Below are 20,273 nucleotides of genomic sequence, written 5' to 3'. Positions count from 1 at the left end.
CATAGCAGGTGGCTAAGTCTTTTGAGCAAAGAGTTTTCTCAGAAAAAAAAATAGGAGAAGAGGAGTAAAAGACGGTTAAAGTAAGTTTGGAGCTCAAGTAAGGATATAAGCATAAGTCTGTTGTAACACATACCTACAGGTTTGAGAGTTCGTTTTGTAGTAGCACATAGCTATAGGTATGAGAGTTTGGTTTTTTGCTTGCTTGCTTACTTGAATTTTGTTTTTACTAGTGCTGTATGTTTTTATTTCTGATAGTGCCTATATGATTCTGAGTCAGATGCTGGCAAGTCACCTGACAAGAGAAGAACACTAAAGAAACAAAAATACAAGCAGGTAAATAGATAATAACTAGAATCTAAACTTAATCAGTAATGATTTGAGAAGATAAAAAGGACTCCCCAGTGGAAGGGGATAAAAAGGTGCTTTTAAAGCAGTTGAGGTATTAATGGGAATGTAAACATCTGTTCAGATAGAGCCAATTTAAAGAGTTGAAAATCTTCCCACCATTGACTAGGCAGGGAGGGAAGACAATGATAAATGCCAGCTGCAAAGTTAATAGGAAACATTATTTCTCCCAGGCTGAATTTTTTTCTCTCTCTCTAGTGAAGTGGAGTGACTATTACTTTCTTACTCACTGAAACACTTGCCTGAAAAATCTAAGTCACTTTGACAGACAAGCATCCTAGATCTCCAATGCAGGAGCAAATGAGCAGATAAGGGGTTTCTACATTTACTTATTCCTATCTTAACTTTGTCATTTTAGAGTCAACCTCACAGTCCAGACTTGACATGGATCTATTTACATACAGTTTTGCTCCACTTTGAGCTTCATATTCTCCTAAATGCCACCCTTCTCCCAATCCTATAATAATTCTTTCTTTGGTGAGGTGTCCCACAGTTCTTACACAAGCTAAGAAACTTAACTCTATAGGACTATAGATTTGTCTGGATGTCTAGTTGATTGGTCTAGCACTAACAAACTTTTCTCTACTATTAATATTTTGGGCCAGATAATTCTTTGTTGTGGTGGTGAGGGAGGCTGCTCTATGCATTGTTTATCATGTTCCACAGAATTCCTGACCTCTATTCACTAGATTCCAGTAGCACCCCAGTGTGACAACCAGAAATGTCTATTACATTGCCAAATATCCCCTTGGGAATAAATTCACCACCAGTTGAGAGTCACGGGACTAGGGCATGCATTCTCAATGAAGGCAATATCATAGCAAGATTTTGAATTTTCAAGTTTTCTAATGAGAGCGTTTTTAAAGGGGGGATAATAAATCTTAGTACAAAGGTGTGTGGCCCTCCAAAGGATCATAGTACATAAACAGGTAAACAATATATTAGTAGTATTAAAATTTCATAAGGGAGGAGTCAGTTAGGAAGGAATAGAGTCTAAGAAAGTCTGCCTAGAGGGACAATAATGAAAAGAAGTTGAGAAACCATGGGCTTGGATAAGCTGCCACGGAAGCAGGAATAAGAATATTGGAAGTACCCAAAGTGGGAGTTAAAACACTAATAATGGCAGGGTCCAATCAGAGACAGGCGTCTGGGAGTTGGAAATTCTCTTCAGTGATTGTATGGGAATGGAGCACAGGCAAAATGCAAAGGAAAGCAATTCAATCTGATAGCTCCAGAGTTTGATCTATTTGAGTTTAAATCAAATTAAAATTTTAGTTTCCCATCTAACTAGCCACACTCCAAATGTGCAATTGCCTCAAGAGCAGAGTGGGTTACATATACTACTTTCTTATGGCTGCTCTAACAAATTACCACAGACCAGATGACTCAACACAACAAAAATGTATTCCCTGACAGTTCTGAAATCAGGTGTTGGAAGAGCCACCCTTCCTCCAGAGGCTCTAGGGGAATCTCTTCCTTGCCTCTTCCAGCTTCTAGTGGCTATCAGCATTCCTTTGTTTTTGACTGTATCACTTCAATCTGTTTCCACAGGCTCATAGCCCTATCCTTTTCTCTGAGTCTTCTCTGTATGACTGTCTCAAAACTTCCCCTGCTTTTCTTTCACAAGGATACATGTGATTGCCTTTAGACACCACCCAGATAATCTAGGGTAAATGTCTCAAAATCCTAACTTAATCAAATTTTTCACCATATAAGGTAACATTCATAGGTCCCTAATCTAGGGATTAGGATGTGGACATATCTTTGGAATAACTATTCAGCCCATTAAAGTACTATATTAGCACAGACATAGATCATTTTCATCATTGCAGAAAGTTATTTTGTACAGTGCTATATAAAGATTATAATATAAACCAAGTGTCAAAACATTTGATGAGTGGTCAGAAATGACCTAGTAGCTTGTAATTTATCAAAAAGAATGAAGGCAGTAGATGTAAACAGCAAAGAGGGAGTTTTTTTTTTTTAATGGGGTTAAAATAACATAAATTTCCCATCTTAATCATGTTTAAGTGCACAATATAGTAGTTTTAACAATAGTCACATCACTGTGCAACAGCTCCATATATTTTTTTTGTATCTCAAAACTGTAACTCTATACCCATTGAGCAACTCCCCCTTACCTTCTCTCCAACCACCAGCTCTTGGAAACCACTACTCTTTTGTTTTGAAGAGTTTGACTACTTTCAATACCTCATATAAGTGGAATCATGTAATAATTGCATTTTTGTGACTAACATTTCATGTAGAAAAAACATCTTCAGGGGATATGCATAGTTCCGTATGGTAGGATTTTCTTCTTTTTTAAGGATGAATTAACACTCCACTGTATGGATAAACCACATTTTATCCACTCATCCCTAATGAACATTTCGGATGTTTCCAAAAAGGAGCAGAGTTTTTGTAGCTGCTGTTGCCAAAGCAAAGCCTGGAAAATAGCAATAGGGGAATGGAGGAATTCTAACACTAGCGATGAAAGGCAGAAAGGAACTTTCATTCATTCAACACACTGACAGTGCATTTGAAGTTACAGGCACAGGGACCGGGTATACGGTGAATTATGCATGTGCACAAAGTCCCTAACTCCCAAAGTCCTCAGTCCAGGGTTTCACTGTCAAGGAGGTGTGGAGTGTTAGAAACTATTTTGAGGTTCCAGAATCACTATAAGCCACACTGACCACTTGAGGGGAGGGTGGCAGGACTGCTCAGAGAGTTAAGCGTTTTCTGAGAGATGCTTAGAGTTGGTAGGGAAGAGGATCAGCCACATCAACACATCGTTAACAGGGAAGGCGAACAAGTGCCAAAGAAAAACAAGGAGGCCAGCGAGTCTGAGATCTTGCAATTCTCTGAACTGTGGAAGTAGCCCACCAAACACTCTCCAGTCACGTGAGCTTTCAAGCACTAGCACCTCATTGGCCAGGGCTCCCAGCAGGGCAGGAAGAGCAGGAGGAGGGACCAATGGGGAATAGGTCACCCCGGAAGCCAAAAGCCCTGACCTGGCACTTGCGCAGTGCCCTCTGGCCCGCCTGAGGAGGAGTCCCGCTTGAGGCTTAAGGTACCCTGGTGTAGTGACCCCCCTGGCCAAGCAGCCAAATGGGGGATGGCGTGGTCCACTCACTCGCAAAGCCCTGTCTAAAGTAGCGGAGAAGACAGAGGCAGCCCCGGACCTCTTCCGAATTCCAGGTGCCTCCAAAGGCTGAGCTCACAGTGGCCTGCCCAGCTCTGAGGGCCCCCGGGAGTGGTTCGTTGGCAGCAGAAAGTCTATTTCTGGGGGAGGGCGGCCTGGATTAACTGGGTGTTCTTTCCTCCAGATATTGGCTGACTGGCCCCTGTCCTTCACAGAGAACAGGACAAGGCATCAGCCATGTGCCCAGCAGCTCCAAGCAGCCTCTTCTTGGCCTGCAGCCTGGCCTTGGCACCCTTCCTCACAGGTAAGAGTGCATGGTGGGTCCTTGTCCAAATTCCCTCATGCCTATATCCCCACCACATTCCAAATTCCTACTGGTCAATCCTATATCCCTAACTGACTTATCCCTTGTATTCCCGCATTCTTCCTTGCAGTCTCTCATTCCTGCCTTCCTGCCTGAATTCCTCCATTACTATATGCATTCTGCAGACCTTCAGTGGCATTTCCCTTGCAGGTGTTGTGCTCAGCAAGGCGCCTTCAGTGATTAAACAGACATGGTTCCTGACCTCATCGTGCTTCCAATCTACTTACCAGTGTTGGGAACAGAGTCTTGAGTGTCACCTCCAAATCAGCCCCTTACTGTGAGGCCTCACGCAAATAGTTGAGCCCATCCATGCCTCTTGTATCCTTATGGAAGAGCTGGGAATATTGGTTCCTGCCTTTTGTGAGGGATATGGGAGATAAGGAAAGATTGACACTTAAGATTTCATTAAAGGTATTGATTTAAGATAATAAAATAGGTTTTATAAGATAGCAAAATAGGTTTATTTTGAAATAGCAAAAATTGGAATTCAAGACACACAATCTGGTAATCCACAGTCAAGTCCAGAGAACACAGGAGAGAAACAAGTTCTTTTATAGAGTAGAAGGAATATTTGGGAGGGGATCTTAACAGTTCTTTGGAGGAAATTGGGAGTTGGAAGTGTAGTAGCTTTTCATTGAATTGTGGCAGTCTCTTCTTGGCTGGGCTGTTGCCAGGCAGAGAGAGATCCTTCCTTCCTCCTTTTAGGGCATGAATTAGTAACTTTCTCCCTGTTGAAGTTGCAAAGGTACCTCTTCCCACTGGGTCTGTGACTGATGTGGAGTGGTAAGGAATAAGAACTCCCTCTGCTGGCCTATTACATTTTAAACGAGGTTTCTGTTTATTAATTTTCACATTTTCCATTTTTGATCAGTGTCTTTCTCTGAAAGCATCGCTGATCAAAGGTCTTTTTATTCCTGATTCAGTGATGTTTTGTCCCTCACTGCCAAGAAGGACCTTTCCTGGAAGAACCTTTCATATCCCACATCAGAGGGAAAGTGCACAGACTGGAAATCTATTGAGGTCACATTTGAGTAACAAAAAGGGGTAGGAAGGAGATATTTCAGGCATTTCTCATCCAAAGACCATATCTTTGTAGGTAGTGCAGAAATAAACATGAACCAATACATGATGGCTTTTTGCAAAAACAGCAAAACTTCAGAGAACTTTTTATTTTTTATTTTTTTTAATTGTACAGTTGCACTATATAATTATAATTATCATAAATTCTTTGATGGAGAGGAAATCAAAATCAGTTCTAAGAAGACTTAAGCATTCCAAGAATGATGTCAAATGACCCCCTTCATGGTGGATTATGCACTTATTTACTATGAGATATATTTCTTCTTCAGAGATTCCTTGTTTGTGTATCAATTGTAGATTTTTGGTTTGTGGTTATTCTGAAGTTTTGATATAAGAGTCTATATGTATATGAGATTGTTTTCAGTTGTTGTTCTCTTAATTGCAAGTTCATTTCTAGTGTCCTGCATTTGTACCCACCTCTTCTCGTGATTTCTGATTTTGATGGTATAATTGTGCATGGATGATTTCGTATCTTTACTGTATATGTACCTTTATTGGTGAGCCTCGTCATTTGTGGAATTTTTGTTTCCTGTTCCTGTCTCTTCTTTCCTGCCTAGAGAAGTTCCTTTAGTATTTGTTGTAAGGCTGGTTTAGTGTCGCTGAATTCTCTCAGCTTTTGCTTATCTGAGAAGGTTTTGATTTCTCCTTCAAATATGAATGAGAGCCTTGCTGGGTAAAGTAATCTTGGTTGGAGGTTTTTTCCTTTCATCACGTTACGTATATCATGCCACTCCCTTGTGGCCTGCAGAGTTTCTGCTGAAAAATCTGCTGATAGTCTTATTGGGGTTCCCTTGTATGTTATTTGTTTCTTTTCCCTAGCTGCTTTCAAGATTTTCTCTTTGTCTTTAATTTTGGTCAGTTTGATTAATATGTGTCTCAGTGTATTCCTCCTTAGGTTTATTTTATATGGCACTCATTGTGCTTCCTGGATTTGAGTGAGTGATTCCTTTCCCATGTTAGGGAATTTTTTGGCTATTATCTCTTGGAATATTTTTTCTGTCCCCTTCTCTCTCTCTTCTCCTTCTGGCACCCCCATAATATGGATGTTGGTGCATTTCACATTGTCCCAGACTCTCTGAGACTCTCTTCATTTGTTTTCAATCTTTTTTCTCTTTTCTGTTCTGTGTCCGTAATTTCCACTAACCTGTCCTCCACCTCGCTTATTCATTCTTCTGCCTCCTGTATTCTGCTGTTAGCTGCTTCTAGTGATTTTTCTATTTCAGTTATTGTATTTTGCATCTCTTCTTGTTTAAGTTTTATATCTTGTATCTCTTTGGTCAGTGTTTCCTGTAAGTTATCCATCCTTGCCTCCAGTTTATTTCCAATGTCTTGCATCATCTTCGGCATCAACAATCTAAAGTCTTTTTTCCTGGAGGCTAAGAATCTGCTCATCACTTAGCTGATTTTCTAGGGTTTTTCCTTTCTCCCTCATCTGAGGTAAAGTTCTCTGTCTCTTCATTTTTATAGGTTTTTGGTGTGGTGACCCTTTTACAGATAATAGGGTTGTAGCCTCTCTTACTTTTGGTGTCTGCCCCCCTTGTGGCTGAAGTCTGTATGGGAGCTTGGTGTAGGCTTCCTGATGGGAGGAGCTGATGCCTGCCCACTTGTAGGTGAAGTTGATTCTAATCCCTCTGGTGGGTGGGGCTTAGTCTCTGGATGGGATTAGAGGCAGCTGTGTGCCTGAGGGGTCTTTAGGTAGCCTGTTTACTGAGGGGTGGGGCTGTGAACCCACTTGGATTGTTGTTTGCCCTGGGGCTTCTCAGCACTGACTGAGGGTGGGGCCAGATTTTCCCAAAATGGCCACCTCCAGAGAAAGGCAGCTGCTGAATATTCCCGAGAGAGTTTTGCCTTCAATGTCCCTCCCTCACAACAAGGCACATTCACTCCTGTTTTCCCAGGATGTCCTCCAAAAACTGCAGTCAGGTTTGACCCAGATTCCTATGGAGACCTCACTCTGCCCTGGGACCCAGTGCATGTGAAAGTCCATGTGCACCTTTTAAGAATGGAGTCTCCGTTTCCCCCAGTGTTGTGGAGCTCCTGCACACAAGCCCCACTGGCCTTCAATGCCAGATGCTCCAGGGGGTCTTTCTCCTGGTGCTGGATCCCAGCATGTGAGGGTTTGATATGGGGCTCAGAACTCTCACTCCTGTAGGTGAGTCTCTCTCTCTGTGAACCAGTTAGTTTTCAGTCTGTGGAGCTTCCCACCCGGGAGGTATGGGGTTGTTTATATCATGAAATCGCCCCTCCTATCTCTTGATGTGGCCTCTTCTTTTTCTTCTGGAGTAGGGTATCTTTTTTAAGGTTTCAGGTCCATTTGGGTGGGGATTGCTCAGCTTTTAGTTGTGAATTTTGTTGTTTTTAGGAGAGAAGTTGAGCTCCAGTCCCTCTATTCCGCCATCTTAATCCTCTCTCTCCAGAGACCTTTTTAGAAACAATACTGTCACCTCAAAGAGCATTTTTGAAACCAAATGTTTTATCAGTAATACAGCCTGTAGGTTGCAGATCAGAGACTGTGAATTTGAATAAGCATCTGGTCAGTTAATAGTACAGATAAGAATAATGACAATAAAGACACAAACTAATGGGACCTAATTAAACTCAAAAGGTTTTGCACAGAAAAGGAAACCATTAAAAAAAAGAAAAGAAAAGATAACCCACAGAATGGGAGAAAATCTTTGCCAATGATGCAGTAGACAAGGGCCTAATTTCCAAAATAAACAACTTGTGCAACTGAACAGCAAAAAACAAACAACCCAGTAGAAAAATGGGAAGATTTAAATAGATGTTTTTTCAGAGAAGACATATGGATGGCCAGCAGGAATGTGGAAAAATGCTCAACATCACTAATTATTAGAGAAATACAAATCAAAACTACAATGAAGTACTACTTCACAGCAGTCAGATGGCCATCACTAACAAGTCAGCGAATGACAAATGCTGAAGAGAGTGTGGAGAAAAACATACCCTCTTTCCCTGTTGGTGGAAATGTAAATTGGTATAACCACTATGAAAAACAGTATGGCGGTACCTCAGAAAACGAAATATAGAACTACCATATGATCCAGTAATCCCACTCCTGGGCATATATCCAGATAAAATTTTCACTGATAAAGATAAATGCACACCTATGTTCATTGCAGCACTATTCACAGTAGCCAAGACATGGAAATAATCTAAATGTCCAGCAACGGATGAATTGATTAAGAAAATGTGGTACATATGTACAATACTATATTACTCAGTCTTAAAAAAGACAAACTAATGCCATTTGCAGCAACATGGATGGAACTAGAGATTCTCATACTAAGTGAAGTAAGCCAGAAAGAGAAAGACAAATACCACATGATATCACTTATTTGTGGAATCTGAAATATGGAATATATGATCCTATCTAAAAAAACAAACGGATCATGGCAAAGGAGATCAGACTCAGGGTTCACAGGGAGGGAAGGTAGAGGGAGTGGCATAGATGGGCATTTGGGGTTTTTTTGATGCAAATTGTTATATTTGGAATAGATAGGCAGTGTGATCCTACTGTACAGCACAGGGAAATGTATGTGACTGGGTCACTTTGTTGTACAAAAAAACTTGAAGAAACATTGTAAATCAACTATAATTTTTTTTAATTCTTTTTTTTTTTTTTTGTCTTTTTGCCATTTCTTGGGCCACTCCCATGGCATATGGAGGTTCCCAGGCTAGGGGTCTAATCGGAGCTGTAGCTGCCAGCCTACGCCAGAGCCACAGCAACATGGGATCTGAGCCACGTCTGCAACCTACACCACAGCTCACGGCAAAGCCGGATTGGTAACCCACTGAGCAAGGACAGGGATCAAACCGGCAACCTCATGGTTCCTAGTGGGATTCATTAACCACTGCGCCACGACGGGAACCCCATCAACTATAATTTAATAATAATTTTTAAAAAGAAGGAGACTTCTGTGAATTCTAAACCTTCTAATAGTCTTTGTCCAGACATCTTATGAAAGCTATCTCATCATATTTTGTCTGCTTCAATTCTAGGAAATCTTTACCTCAGGTCACCAGATGCTGTGCAGGTCTAGTCAGTATTTGGTGCTTTCTTTAGATGAAGCATGTGAATCCAAGGGTTTATTCCATGGAATTTGTCCATATAGAGGCTGGCTAGCAGTACGTGTTAGGGGCCTCTCCAATGAGGTTAAAGAGAATACTTCTGGAGGCATCTTTTCCAATTGATGAAATATCCAGTTTGCAAGTAATGATGCTTGAGGTCTTCATATCCTGAGAGTTCACTGTGAAATGATAGCTCTACCAAAACATGGCTATTTTTAATAGAAGCCAATACAATATTGGAACATATCTCCTTTTATCACTTGTGGATTGAAAGAAGCAGGAGCAAGTGCATTGGGCATTATATGACTATCTCAAAGAGTGACATTTTATGAGTTCCAAAAGTGGTGACTCTGAGACTTAGGATGACCAAAGGTAATGCTTCTGGTCAAAGTACATGGGGAGTCTTTACAAATTTCACCAATTGATAATCTACAAAAAGGAAGTAAAAATATACAGTGGAGAAATGACAGTATCTTCAATAAGTGATGTTGAGAAAACTGGACAATTACATGTAAAAGAATGAAATTAGAACATTTTCTCACACCATATATAAATATAAACTCAAAATGGATTAAAGACCTAAATGTAAGGAGGGAAACCATAAAACTCCTGAAAGAAAATATCTCTGGAAGACTCTTTGGCATAAATCATAACTGTATTTTTTTTGATCTGTCTCTTAAAGGAAATACAAGCAAAGGTAAACAAATGGGACCTAATTAGACTTAAAAGATTTTCACAGCAAAGGGAAATATCAACAAAGTGAAAAGATAACCTACCAAATGGGAGGAAATATTTGCTAATGAGATGAACAGTAAGGGGTTGATATCCAAAATATAGAAATAGTTTAAACAACCCAATATCAAAAAAAAAAAACAAGCAACCTGATTAAAAACTAGTCAGAAAACTGAATAGACATTTTTCCAAAGAATACATGAAGTAGGCCAACTAGCACATGGAAAAATGTTCAATATTATTGATCATCAGAATTGCAAATTGCAAATTAAAACCACAATGAGATATCACCTCACCTGGTCAGAATAGCTGTCATCACAAATAACAGATGTTGGTGAAAAAAACCCATAACCTGTTAGTGGCAATGCAAATTGGTGTGGCCACTATGAAAAACAGTATGATGATTTCTTAAAAAAAAATGGAACTACAATATGGCCCAGCAATTCCACTACTGAGTATATATCCAAAAGAAAAAAAATAAAATAAAACACTAATCTAAAAAGATACATGCACCCCAATGTTCACAGCAGCATTATTTACAATTATCAAGATATAGAAGCAACCTAAGTGTCCATCTACAAATGAATGAATAAAGAAGATGTGGTATATATGCATACTTATATGAAATTTTGCCATCTGCAACAACATGGATGACTTGGAGGGTTTTATGGTAAGTGAAATAAATCAGACAGGGAAAGACAAATACTACATGATTTCACTTATATGTGGAATCTAAAAAAAAATAAAACAAATGAGTGAATATAACAAAAAGGAAACAGACTCACCGATATGGGAAATAAACTTGTCATTACCAGTGGGGATAGGGAAGTGAGGAGGGATAAGATGGGTGAGGAATTAAGAGTACAAACTATTATGTATAAAATAAGCTATAAGTATATATTGTACAACACAGGAAATATAGCCAGTATTTATAGTAACTATAACTGGAGTATAACCTTTAAAAATTGTAAATCAGGGAGTTCATGTCATGGCTCAGTGGTTAACAAATCCGACTAGGAACCATGAAGGCCAAGGGTTTGATCCTTGGCCTTGCTCAGTGGGCTAAGGATCCAGTGTTGCCGTGAGCTGTGGTGTAGGTTGCAGATGTAGCTCGGATCCTGCATTGCTCTGGCTGTGGTGTAGGCTGATGGCTACAGCTCCATTTAGACCCCTAGCCTGGGAACTTCCATATGCTGTGGGTGCGGCCCTAAAAAGACAAAAAGACCAAAAAAAATGTAAATCATTATGTTGTACACCTGTAACATATTATGTTGTACAAACTATATCTCAATTTTAAAATGCTGTTACAAAAACAAAATGAAATTTTATCATTGGAGTCTTAATAATGACATTAGTGTGTTTGACTAACCCTGAGGCCTGAAGATGGTAAGCACAGTGAAAGTGTTCTAAGGCCAGCCAGACAGCACAGACTTGCCAAAACACCTAACCAGTAAAATGGGTTCCTTCATCACTGTGAAGTTCAAAGAGGTTCTCCAGATAAAGATAATATTTTCTAAAAAAATTTTAGCCACAGAAGAAGTGGCCTGTCTACAAGAGAAAAGTTTAGTCCAGTAAGAAAACATACAGAATGACGTGTGTGTGTGTGTGTGTGTTGTGTGTGTGTGTGTGTGTGTGTGTGTGTGTGTGTATGCAAGTGTAAGACAAGACACCATCAAACTCCTGGAAGAGAACATAGGCAAAACATTCTCTGATATCAACCTTACAAATGTTTTCTCAGGTCAGTCTCCCAAAGCAACAGAAATAAAAGCAAAAATAAACCAGAGGGACCTAATTGAACTGACAAGCTTTAGCACAGCAAAGGAAACCATAAAAAAAAAAAAAAAGACAACTTAGAGAATGAGAGAAAATAGTTTCAAATGATGCAACTGACAGGGGCTTAATCTCTAAAATATGTAAACAGTTTATACAATTCAACAGCAAAAAGCCAACAACCCAATTGAAAAAGGGGCAAAAGATCTGAGTAGACATTTCTCCAAAGAAGATATACAGATGGCCAACAAGTACATGAAAAAATGTTCAACATCACTGATTATTAGAGAAATGAAAATCAAAACTAATTTGAGGTACCACCTCACACCAATCAGAATGGCCATCATTAATTAATACCATAAGTAACAAATGCAGGTGAGGGTGTGGAGAAGAGGGAACCCTCCTGCACTGTTGGTGGGAATGTAAGTTAGTACAATCGCAATGGAAAACAGTACGGATATACCTTAGAATTCTGTTTAGAACTATCACATGACCCAGCAATCCCACTTTTGGGCATATATCCAGACAAAACTTCCCTTGAAAAAGGCAAATGCACCCGCATATTCATTGCAGCACTATTCACAATAGCCAAGACATGGAAACAACCCAAATGTCCATCAACAGATGATTGGATTAGGAATATGTGGTGTATATACACAATGGAATACTACTCAGCCATAAAAAAGAACAAAATAATGCCATTTGCAGCAACAGGGATTGAACTAGAGACTCTCATCCTGAGTGAAGTAAGTCAGAAAGAGAAAGACAGATACCATATAATAGCACTTATATCTGGAATATAATATATGGCACAAATGAATCTTTCCACAGAAAAAAAAATCATGGACATGGAGAACAGACTTGTAGTTGCCAAGGGTGGGGAGGGAATGGGAGGGACTGGGAATTTAGGGTTAATAGATTCAACTATTGCCTTTGGAATGGATAAGCAGTGGGATCCTGTTGTATAGCACTGGGAACTATGTCTAGTCACTTGTGATGGAGCATGATAATGTGAGAAAAAAGAATGTATACATGTATGTGTGACTGGGTCACCTTGCTATGCAGTAGAAAATTGACAGAACATTATAAATCAGCTATAATGGAAAAAATAAAGACCATTAAAAAAAACAAACAAAAACCAAAATGTCCAGGAGCATTGTGAATAGGTTTTCTCTGGATTGTATTTTGGAGAAGTGGGACAAGCAAGATAAGCACATTTTGAAGCCTTATTAATATTTCCCCACCAGTATTGATTCATGAATGCTATCATTTTTGTCAGTGAATCAATGGTTTAATCAATGTACACTGGTAAGGAATGGGAATCTTACAATTTCTGGTAGGATTGATTATTATTTGGCCCAAACCAGAGTTCTCCCTTTTTATTTAACCAACAGTTACTAGATTTCCAATATTCTTTTCCATTTTCCAGGTCCAATTTTTGGACATTTCTAGTCAATTTTCCTAGATTGTTATCTCAGGAAGCATCCCTCTGGACCATGGCAGAGGTTTGATAGTTCCTTTAAGAGCAGCACTTTTGGCAGAAATACCATCAGGATGGTTTCCTTTAGCCTCTAGGAATGTCCAGGGATCTCAGTTATAGCCAAAGTATCTGGCAAGAGTACGGCATCTAATAAATTTTGGTTATAAGAGCAATTTTTAATCTTTTCCCCACTAGAGGTAAGGTAACTTCACTGTTTCCATAGTTTCCCAAAGACATGGGCTACTCCAGAGGCTTATTGGGGTAAAAATGTTGGTGATTTTATCCTTTGACAAAGTACAAACCTGAGTGAAAATGTATAATTCAGAGTGTTGAGTTATAGTAGCTAAGAGACAGTAAAGATGCTGCCTCAGGGTTATTGGAGCAAGAGGTTTTGTCTCTGGATTCCACTTCTGACATCAAGAAGATAGTGCTTTTAACCCACCCAGGGCACTCTACATTTTAATAGAAACCAAAGCCTAAGGCTAGAAAAATTTTTTAAAAAAGAAAACCTCTTACTGCAACAGCAGACATAATAGAGTTTATGAGATGAGTATTTGGTTGAGAGCGCAGGGAGATCCGTTGATCTGCACAAGGTACACACACTAATAATTTCCTTCTAGTTGAAGTGCCTTGCCTTGGGCACCAGAGGGGCAAGGGAGACTTGAGGAGAACTTCAAGGGGAAAAGAGAAAGTAATAATCCCACACTTAATTAGGTGACCACTTGTTTCCTCAAAAGTACCCTCCTTTTACTCCTCTGGTCATAGCTTGCTTTGTGGTTATGATTTATAGTGAAGTTTGCTTTAATATTTTCTACAATAAGCCTTTTCCCCAGCTTTATTGATATGTAGTTGACATACATCACTGTATAAGTTTAGGGTGTACAGCGTAATGATTACTGTAGTAAGTTCAGTTGTTTTCCCTGTGATGAGAACTCTTAGGATTTACTGTCTTTTAACAACTTCCATATATAATACCGTTAATTCCATATATAATACTGTTATAATAGTGTTAATTATAGTCATCATGTTGTATTATATCCCTAGTACTTTCTTATTTTATAACTGGAAGTTTGTACCTTTTGACTACCTTTCTCCAATTTGCCTTCTCCCCACCCTGGTAACCACAGATCTGATTGCTTTTTCTTTTCCTAAGAGTTTTTTTTTTTAATGCCACACAGTGAAGTTCCTGGCCAGAGATCAAACCTGTGCCACAGCAGTAACAATGCTGGCTCTTTAACTGGTAGGCCATCAGGGAACTCTGAGTTTTCTTGGTTTTGGTTCCACATATAAGTGAAATCATACTTATATGATTTAGCATATAACTGACTTATTTCATTTAGCATAATGTCCTCAAAGTCCATCCATGTTGTCACAACTAGCAGAATTTCTTGTTTTTTTATTGATGATAGATGATAGATAGATAGAGAGAGAGAGAGAGAGAGATGATAGATAGATAGATAGATCTCACAACTTCTTTATTTATTCATCCATTTATGGAAATTTAGATAGTTTCCCTATCTTGGCTGTAGGAAATAATGCTTCTATGAACATAGGGATGCAGATATCTTTTCTAGGTTAGTGTTTTTGTTTCCTTTGAATATACTCCCAAAAGTACTCCCAAAAAAAACATGGGGTTTTTTTGTTTGTTTTTTGTTTTTTGTTTTTTGGTTTTTTATTTTTTTTATTTTTTGTCTTTTTGCCTTTCTAGGGCTGCTCCCATGGCACATGGAAGTTCCCAAGCTAGGGATCTGATCGGAGCTGCAGAGTTGGCCTACACCACAGCCACAGCATTGCCAGATCTGAGCCATGTCTGTGGCCTACACCACAGCTCACCACAATGCTGGATCCTTAACCCATTGAACAAGGCCAGGGATTGAACCCACAACCTCACGGTTCCTAGTCGGAGTCGTTAACCACTGAGCCATGGTAGGAACTCTGACAGTTTTATTTTTAATTCTTTGAGGATCCTCCATACCATTTTCCATGGTGCCTCAACCAGTTTACATTCCTTTTCTCCATATCTTCACCAGCATTTGTTATCTCTTGTCTTTTTGATAATCATAATTCTATCAGGTGCAGGGTGATATTTCATTGTAGTTATGATTTGCATTTCCGTGATTACTAATGATGTTGAGCATCATTTCATATCTCTGTTGGCCATTTGTATCTCTTCTTTGGAAAAATGTCTTTTCAGGGTTTTTGCCCATTTTCTAAATTTTATTTTCAGGGACACACCTGTGGCGTATGGAAGTTCCTGGGCTATAGGTTGAATCAGAGCTACAGCTGCCGACCTATGCCAAAGCTACAGCAATGCTGGATCCAAGCTGCATCAGCAACCTCCACCACAGCTCACAGTAACACTGGATCCTTAACCCACTGAGTGAGGCCAAGAACCAGCGTCCTCACAGAGACTATGTTGGATTCTTACCAGCAGAACCATAATGGGTACTCCTTTCACCCATTTTTAATTGGAATGTTTGGTTTTTTGCAGACCTTTTTTTCCCCCCTCACATCAATGGACAGATCCTCTAGACAGAAAACCAATAAAGCAACAGAGATCCTAAAGGAAACAATAGAAAAGTTAGACTTAATTGATATCTTCAGAGGAAAGAGCAAATTTTAGAATCCATCTGTTCCTATTATTTATCATTTTTATTTACTTATATTTATTTGGTTTTAATTATGTATCTTTTAAAACAAATTAATATGTGCTTATGGCATAAAATGCAAAAGGTATAGAGTAGAGAGTATATGCTCTTTACCCCCCGCCAGCTCAAATTCTTTGAGACAACCACAGTTATCCTTTTCTTGTGTACCTTTCCAGAGATGGTCTATGTATTTACAAACAGATTCAAATGTACCTTTTTCTTACCATGGCAACATTTATACCGATGGTTCTATATCTTGCTTTCTTCCCTAATGGTAAACCTTGGAGAACTTTTCACATCAATGCATACTGGAACAACATATTCTATATATCCATTTCATGAACATCCCAGAATCCATCCAGCCATGAGCACTTCAGTCACTTCTAATCATTTTTTTTTATCACAGAGGATGATGCAGTGAATGACCTAATACAAATGCAATATGTAGGAAATATCTAGAAATTGCTGGTTCAAAGAGTTTATGTGATCTAAATTTTTATTCTTTATCATCAAATTGCCCTTTAAAGAATTTATACTAATTTACCCATCAGAAACAGATGAAAATACCTGTTGCCCAAACTCTCGCCAACACACTTTATTTTTAATTCATATTTGTCTAACCACGAAAAGACCCTAGAGCAGTGCTGTCCAATAGAATTTTCTGCAATGAGCAATATGTCTGTATCTACACCATCCAGGACAGTGGCCGCTAGCCATGTTCAGTTATTAAGCATTTGAAATAAGACAGGTGCAACTGAAAAACCAAATTTTAGTTTTTTTTGAAATTGATTTAAATAGAAACATTGGACAGAGTAGCTTCAAGCAGAATGAGTTTAAAAATTTGGAAAGAGAGAAATGGGCATATGAGACATATTACAGAGAAATTATAAATTGGAAAGCTTCTTTAATGTCATGACTTAAATTTTTATGTTATTTTCTTTTGTTTGATTTTTTATTTTTTTATTTATTTTTTAATATAATGATTTTTATTTTTTCTGTTATAGCTGGTTTACAGTGTTCTGCCAATTTTTTACTGTACACCATGGTGATCCAGTTACACATACATGTACACATTCTTTTTTGCCACATTATTATGCTCCATCATAAGTGACCAAAACTTTCATTAATCTTGTCTCTCTGCACTGTGTTCCATCAAACGAGACTCTCTAGGGAGGGCAGGCCAGATTAGCCCTGCATCTCTAAGGCTTTATATGTCTAGAGAGCTCTAGCCATCTCTGGACTCTGCCTCTTCCTCTTATTATGGCAGCATGTGGCTCCCAGCCCCCAGATGCCAATCCCCAAACTCCTGCTCTTGCCCAGGGTGGAGGCTTGCTGCCCTCACATTTGCAGGGCCCAGGGTACATTGGCTCAATATTTAAAAGTTATACATTAATATAAAAACAAAAAGGTTAAGATGGAATCTTTGTCTTACTAGAGAAACATACCTTCAGGATTACCTAAAAGGCCTGGGGTTTTCACACTCCTAAGGAGTCCACGCCAGGGAATGCCGGCACTGAGAGATTCCCACCCTGGTCACCAGCCCACTTCCTCTTCCCACCTCATCTTCCCCTTCACTGACATACCAGTTTTCAAGTCCATACTCCCCATTCCTACAAGTTCTGCAAACTATTTATTCTACTTGACCAAGAAATGTCAGGATTGTTGGTTCAGGCTCCAAAAGGGCATATCCTCTTGGTGTCACACACTACTCTCCCTGTGGGGTTTGGCAGAACCAGAGGAGGGGAGGTTCTGCTGGAAGTGGAAGGTAAACAATTTAAATCACTTTTTAGTAGCCTGAGAAAAGTTTTACAGATAATAAATACTGTTGGCTTTTGCTCCCTTTTTTTCACCCTGCCCTTACTTTCCACAAGTTTCCACTTCTTCTTCCATAGTTCCTTCCACTCTCTGCTCTGCTGCATGACACCTTTCGCTGGAGCAGTAAGTCTAGTCTTTGTTCTCAACAATAGCTGGTAGTGAGGACATTTGAATGGAGACAGGGGGTCAGTGACATCAGTTCACTAAGGCATTGTTACAAAGCCCCAAAGACAGAGAATGCAAGAGGAGTTAAGTCTCCTTCTTCTCAGCTGGGGGCCCCTTCTTTGAGCATCCTGTGCCCTTTATTTGTAATACAGTTATTCTTTGCAAGTATTTGGAAGTAGGTCTCTTTTAGGCCTCCATTCCAAAAAGTTACCCTTTCAGTGAGACCGTCTCTAACCACCCTAATAATTGTAACCACACCCTGCACGTCCTATCCTATTCTGTCTTTCTCATTAGTATTTATCATCACCTGGCATACCATGTCATTTTCTTCTTTCTTTAGTTTGCCTCCTCCATCTGAACTTAAGCTCCATGAGGGCAGGAATTATTGCGGTAACTCCAGTGTGACTCTCCAAGAGTCATGGATGGGACAGACCTAACTCTAATTCTGCTCTGTGAGCATAGGTTCATTTGCCTGCCAATGAAGGGCCACCAATTTTCCTTCTTTCTTTTTTTTCACAGTCTCCTGGGAGATTAAAATGAATGATCTAGAGGAGAAGGATATTGATGAATTCCAATCCAATGGCTTTAAGTGTCCAACATGCTTTGCAGTGTTAGGAAGAAAGTGTGACAACACTCTCAAGTGGTGCAGAGCAGATAAATTGAAGTGTGTTGAATTTTCTGGCATCATAAACACAGGTACTTTCCTATGATGCAGTGTTGTATAGCCACAGAACAAGTGGCACCCTCTCACAAGATGATGGGGTATGTATATTAAGGGTAGTATTGAGGAGAAATAAGCTTAGAAATGAGGATACCTGCAGTTCCTTTTGTGGCTCAGTGGGTTAAGACCCTGACATTGTGTCCATGAAAGTGCAGGTTCAATCCCTGGCCTTGCTCAGGGAGTTAAGGGTCTGGTGTTGCTGCAAGCTGTGGCATAGATCACAGCTGTGGCTTGGATCTAGCATTGTTGTGGCTGTGTTGTAGGCCTGCAGCTGCAGCTCTGATTCAAACCCTAGTTCCAGGAACTTCCATATGCCGCAAGTGTGGCCCTAAAAAAAAAAAAGAAAGAAATGAGGATACCAATAGTGGGTTGATTCTGAAAATGTGTCTAATTGGCTTTCTCACATTCATTCATTTGTTCATTTGTGGATTTTTGCACGCTTTTATCAGAAAACTCTCAGCTAGTTTTGAGGAAGTTGTTTCAGCATATTGCATGATCTTTCATCCTCTGCAAATTTTGTTTGTTTGTTTTTTAACAGAGGGGTAATTTGTGCCTTATCCTACCCTGGGACTTTTTTTTTTTTAATTTTCACAGTCAATGTTTTGGAGAAAGGCAGTGTCTAAACTTAAACTTTACTCAAATATGTTGTAAAGCATAATTTACTATGCTTCCTTTGAGAAGATCTAACATGAAACTCTAAACACCTGTAGACACCCATTAGAAATTATGAGCAGTTCTATCATGGAGTGTGAAGAGCAATAAGCAGAGTTCCATGAGTATTGGGTTGTTTACATAGCTCTTCTCTCTCAGTTTTTCCTTCTGACTCTGGAGAGCTCAGCCTCCTTGAAGCTCAGCATCAGTGAGATAATTGCAGAGTCTAGTCATGTTAGTTGGTCTCTTGAATTCTTACATTTCTACTTGCATAACAGAGTGATCCTCCATTTTAAAATAGCAGTCACTGGCTATGGCACCCAGAGAAGGCAAGATAAAATCACCAGGAGCATAGTGTGGCTGCCATGTAAAAGAATGTATCTGATGGTACTTTGAAAGGCAGAGACCACAGGCTAAATGATAGCTATTTTATGGCTATTGCTACTTTTTGAAAGATAACCCCCCCAAAAAAAAGATAACCCAGACCAAGAATAAGAGAAAATTAGATTTGTGTACCTCAAACATGAGGGGGTGTATATAACCAAAAAACAGATGCACCAAATCCTTGTGGATCAGCAGCATGGAGGATGCTCCTAACAAAGTCATTTGAGGACTAATAAAAAGAGCAAGTTCTTACTATCATCTCCACAAAATGTCTATAAAAACATCATGCTAGATCCTCAAGTGATAGCATGGATTGGGAAAAAATTTATTTAAAGAAAGTTTGTAAAATAGACCAATATTTGACTGTTATAGATTGTAGGGGATTCAGGGACTTGAAGGTCCTAAATTTGGAGGACACCAGCCCATTTCCTCTGCTAGAGAGAGACATATTAAATGACTGCCACCCAAATGTGGCCTGTCTGATATCTTACTCCAGCCCAATCTTGGTGGGTAAAAGGGGGATATAAGGAAAGAGGAGAAGAGTGGAAGTCTCATTTATGGTTTTTTGCAGGTGTTAAAGACATAGCTGTTGAAATGAAGAAATGCGTACAAGCAGACCTCTGCAAAGAGACGATAACTTATATGGGTTTTCCAATTGCTAACCAAAGTAAAAATTGCAGATCAGCCATCAGAAATGGGGCCAAGATCAGGTCCCCAACTCCCATCATCTTTGTTCTTTTCCTGGAGAAGCTGCTTTATTGAGCTCCTCCAAGGGCCCAGCCATCTCCATTTGTGAATTAAACATGTGTTTTTTTTGGTCTTTG

The 20,273-nt window shown here is 39.4% G+C and overlaps 1 protein-coding gene across 3 annotated transcripts; it reads left to right on the top strand.

The window, feature by feature from the left end:
* The first annotated feature begins 3,424 nt into the window (after positions 1-3,424).
* On the top strand, positions 3,425-20,269 carry LOC146405405 (uncharacterized). 3 transcript variants are annotated; one of them, XM_085015242.1, is made up of 4 exons: positions 3,425-3,478; positions 3,735-3,854; positions 18,213-18,389; positions 20,021-20,269. In XM_085015242.1, exons 2-4 carry the CDS (start codon positions 3,788-3,790, stop codon positions 20,209-20,211), a joined length of 435 nt encoding a protein of 144 aa, XP_084871368.1. In that variant the 5' UTR covers positions 3,425-3,478; positions 3,735-3,787; the 3' UTR covers positions 20,212-20,269. The 3 variants fall into 3 exon arrangements, with proteins under 3 accessions (XP_084871368.1, XP_084871370.1, XP_084871369.1); XM_085015244.1 differs by having other exon boundaries at positions 3,439-3,478; positions 3,766-3,854; XM_085015243.1 differs by having other exon boundaries at positions 3,443-3,606.
* The last annotated feature ends 4 nt before the right edge of the window (positions 20,270-20,273 follow it).

This window comes from Sus scrofa, chromosome 2 (genome assembly GCF_054392235.1).
Source record: "Sus scrofa isolate SSC_HxYL_T2T_F1_AM1 chromosome 2, Sscrofa_HxYL_maternal_Yorkshire_Landrace_v2.0, whole genome shotgun sequence".
NCBI lineage: Eukaryota > Metazoa > Chordata > Mammalia > Artiodactyla > Suidae > Sus > Sus scrofa.
Note: the sequence above shows the minus strand (reverse complement) of the source record. Positions and strands in the feature narration are given on the sequence as shown.

Excerpts from the sequence above, each read along its gene's own strand:
- LOC146405405 (XM_085015242.1), top strand. The coding sequence starts at position 3,788 with ATGTGCCCAGCAGCTCCAAGCAGCCTCTTCTTGGCCTGCAGCCTGGCC. Across the intron at positions 3,855-18,212 it reads CTTGGCACCCTTCCTCACAG|TCTCCTGGGAGATTAAAATG; the intron begins GTAAGAGTGCAT and ends TTTTTTTCACAG. Across the intron at positions 18,390-20,020 it reads TTCTGGCATCATAAACACAG|GTGTTAAAGACATAGCTGTT; the intron begins GTACTTTCCTAT and ends GGTTTTTTGCAG.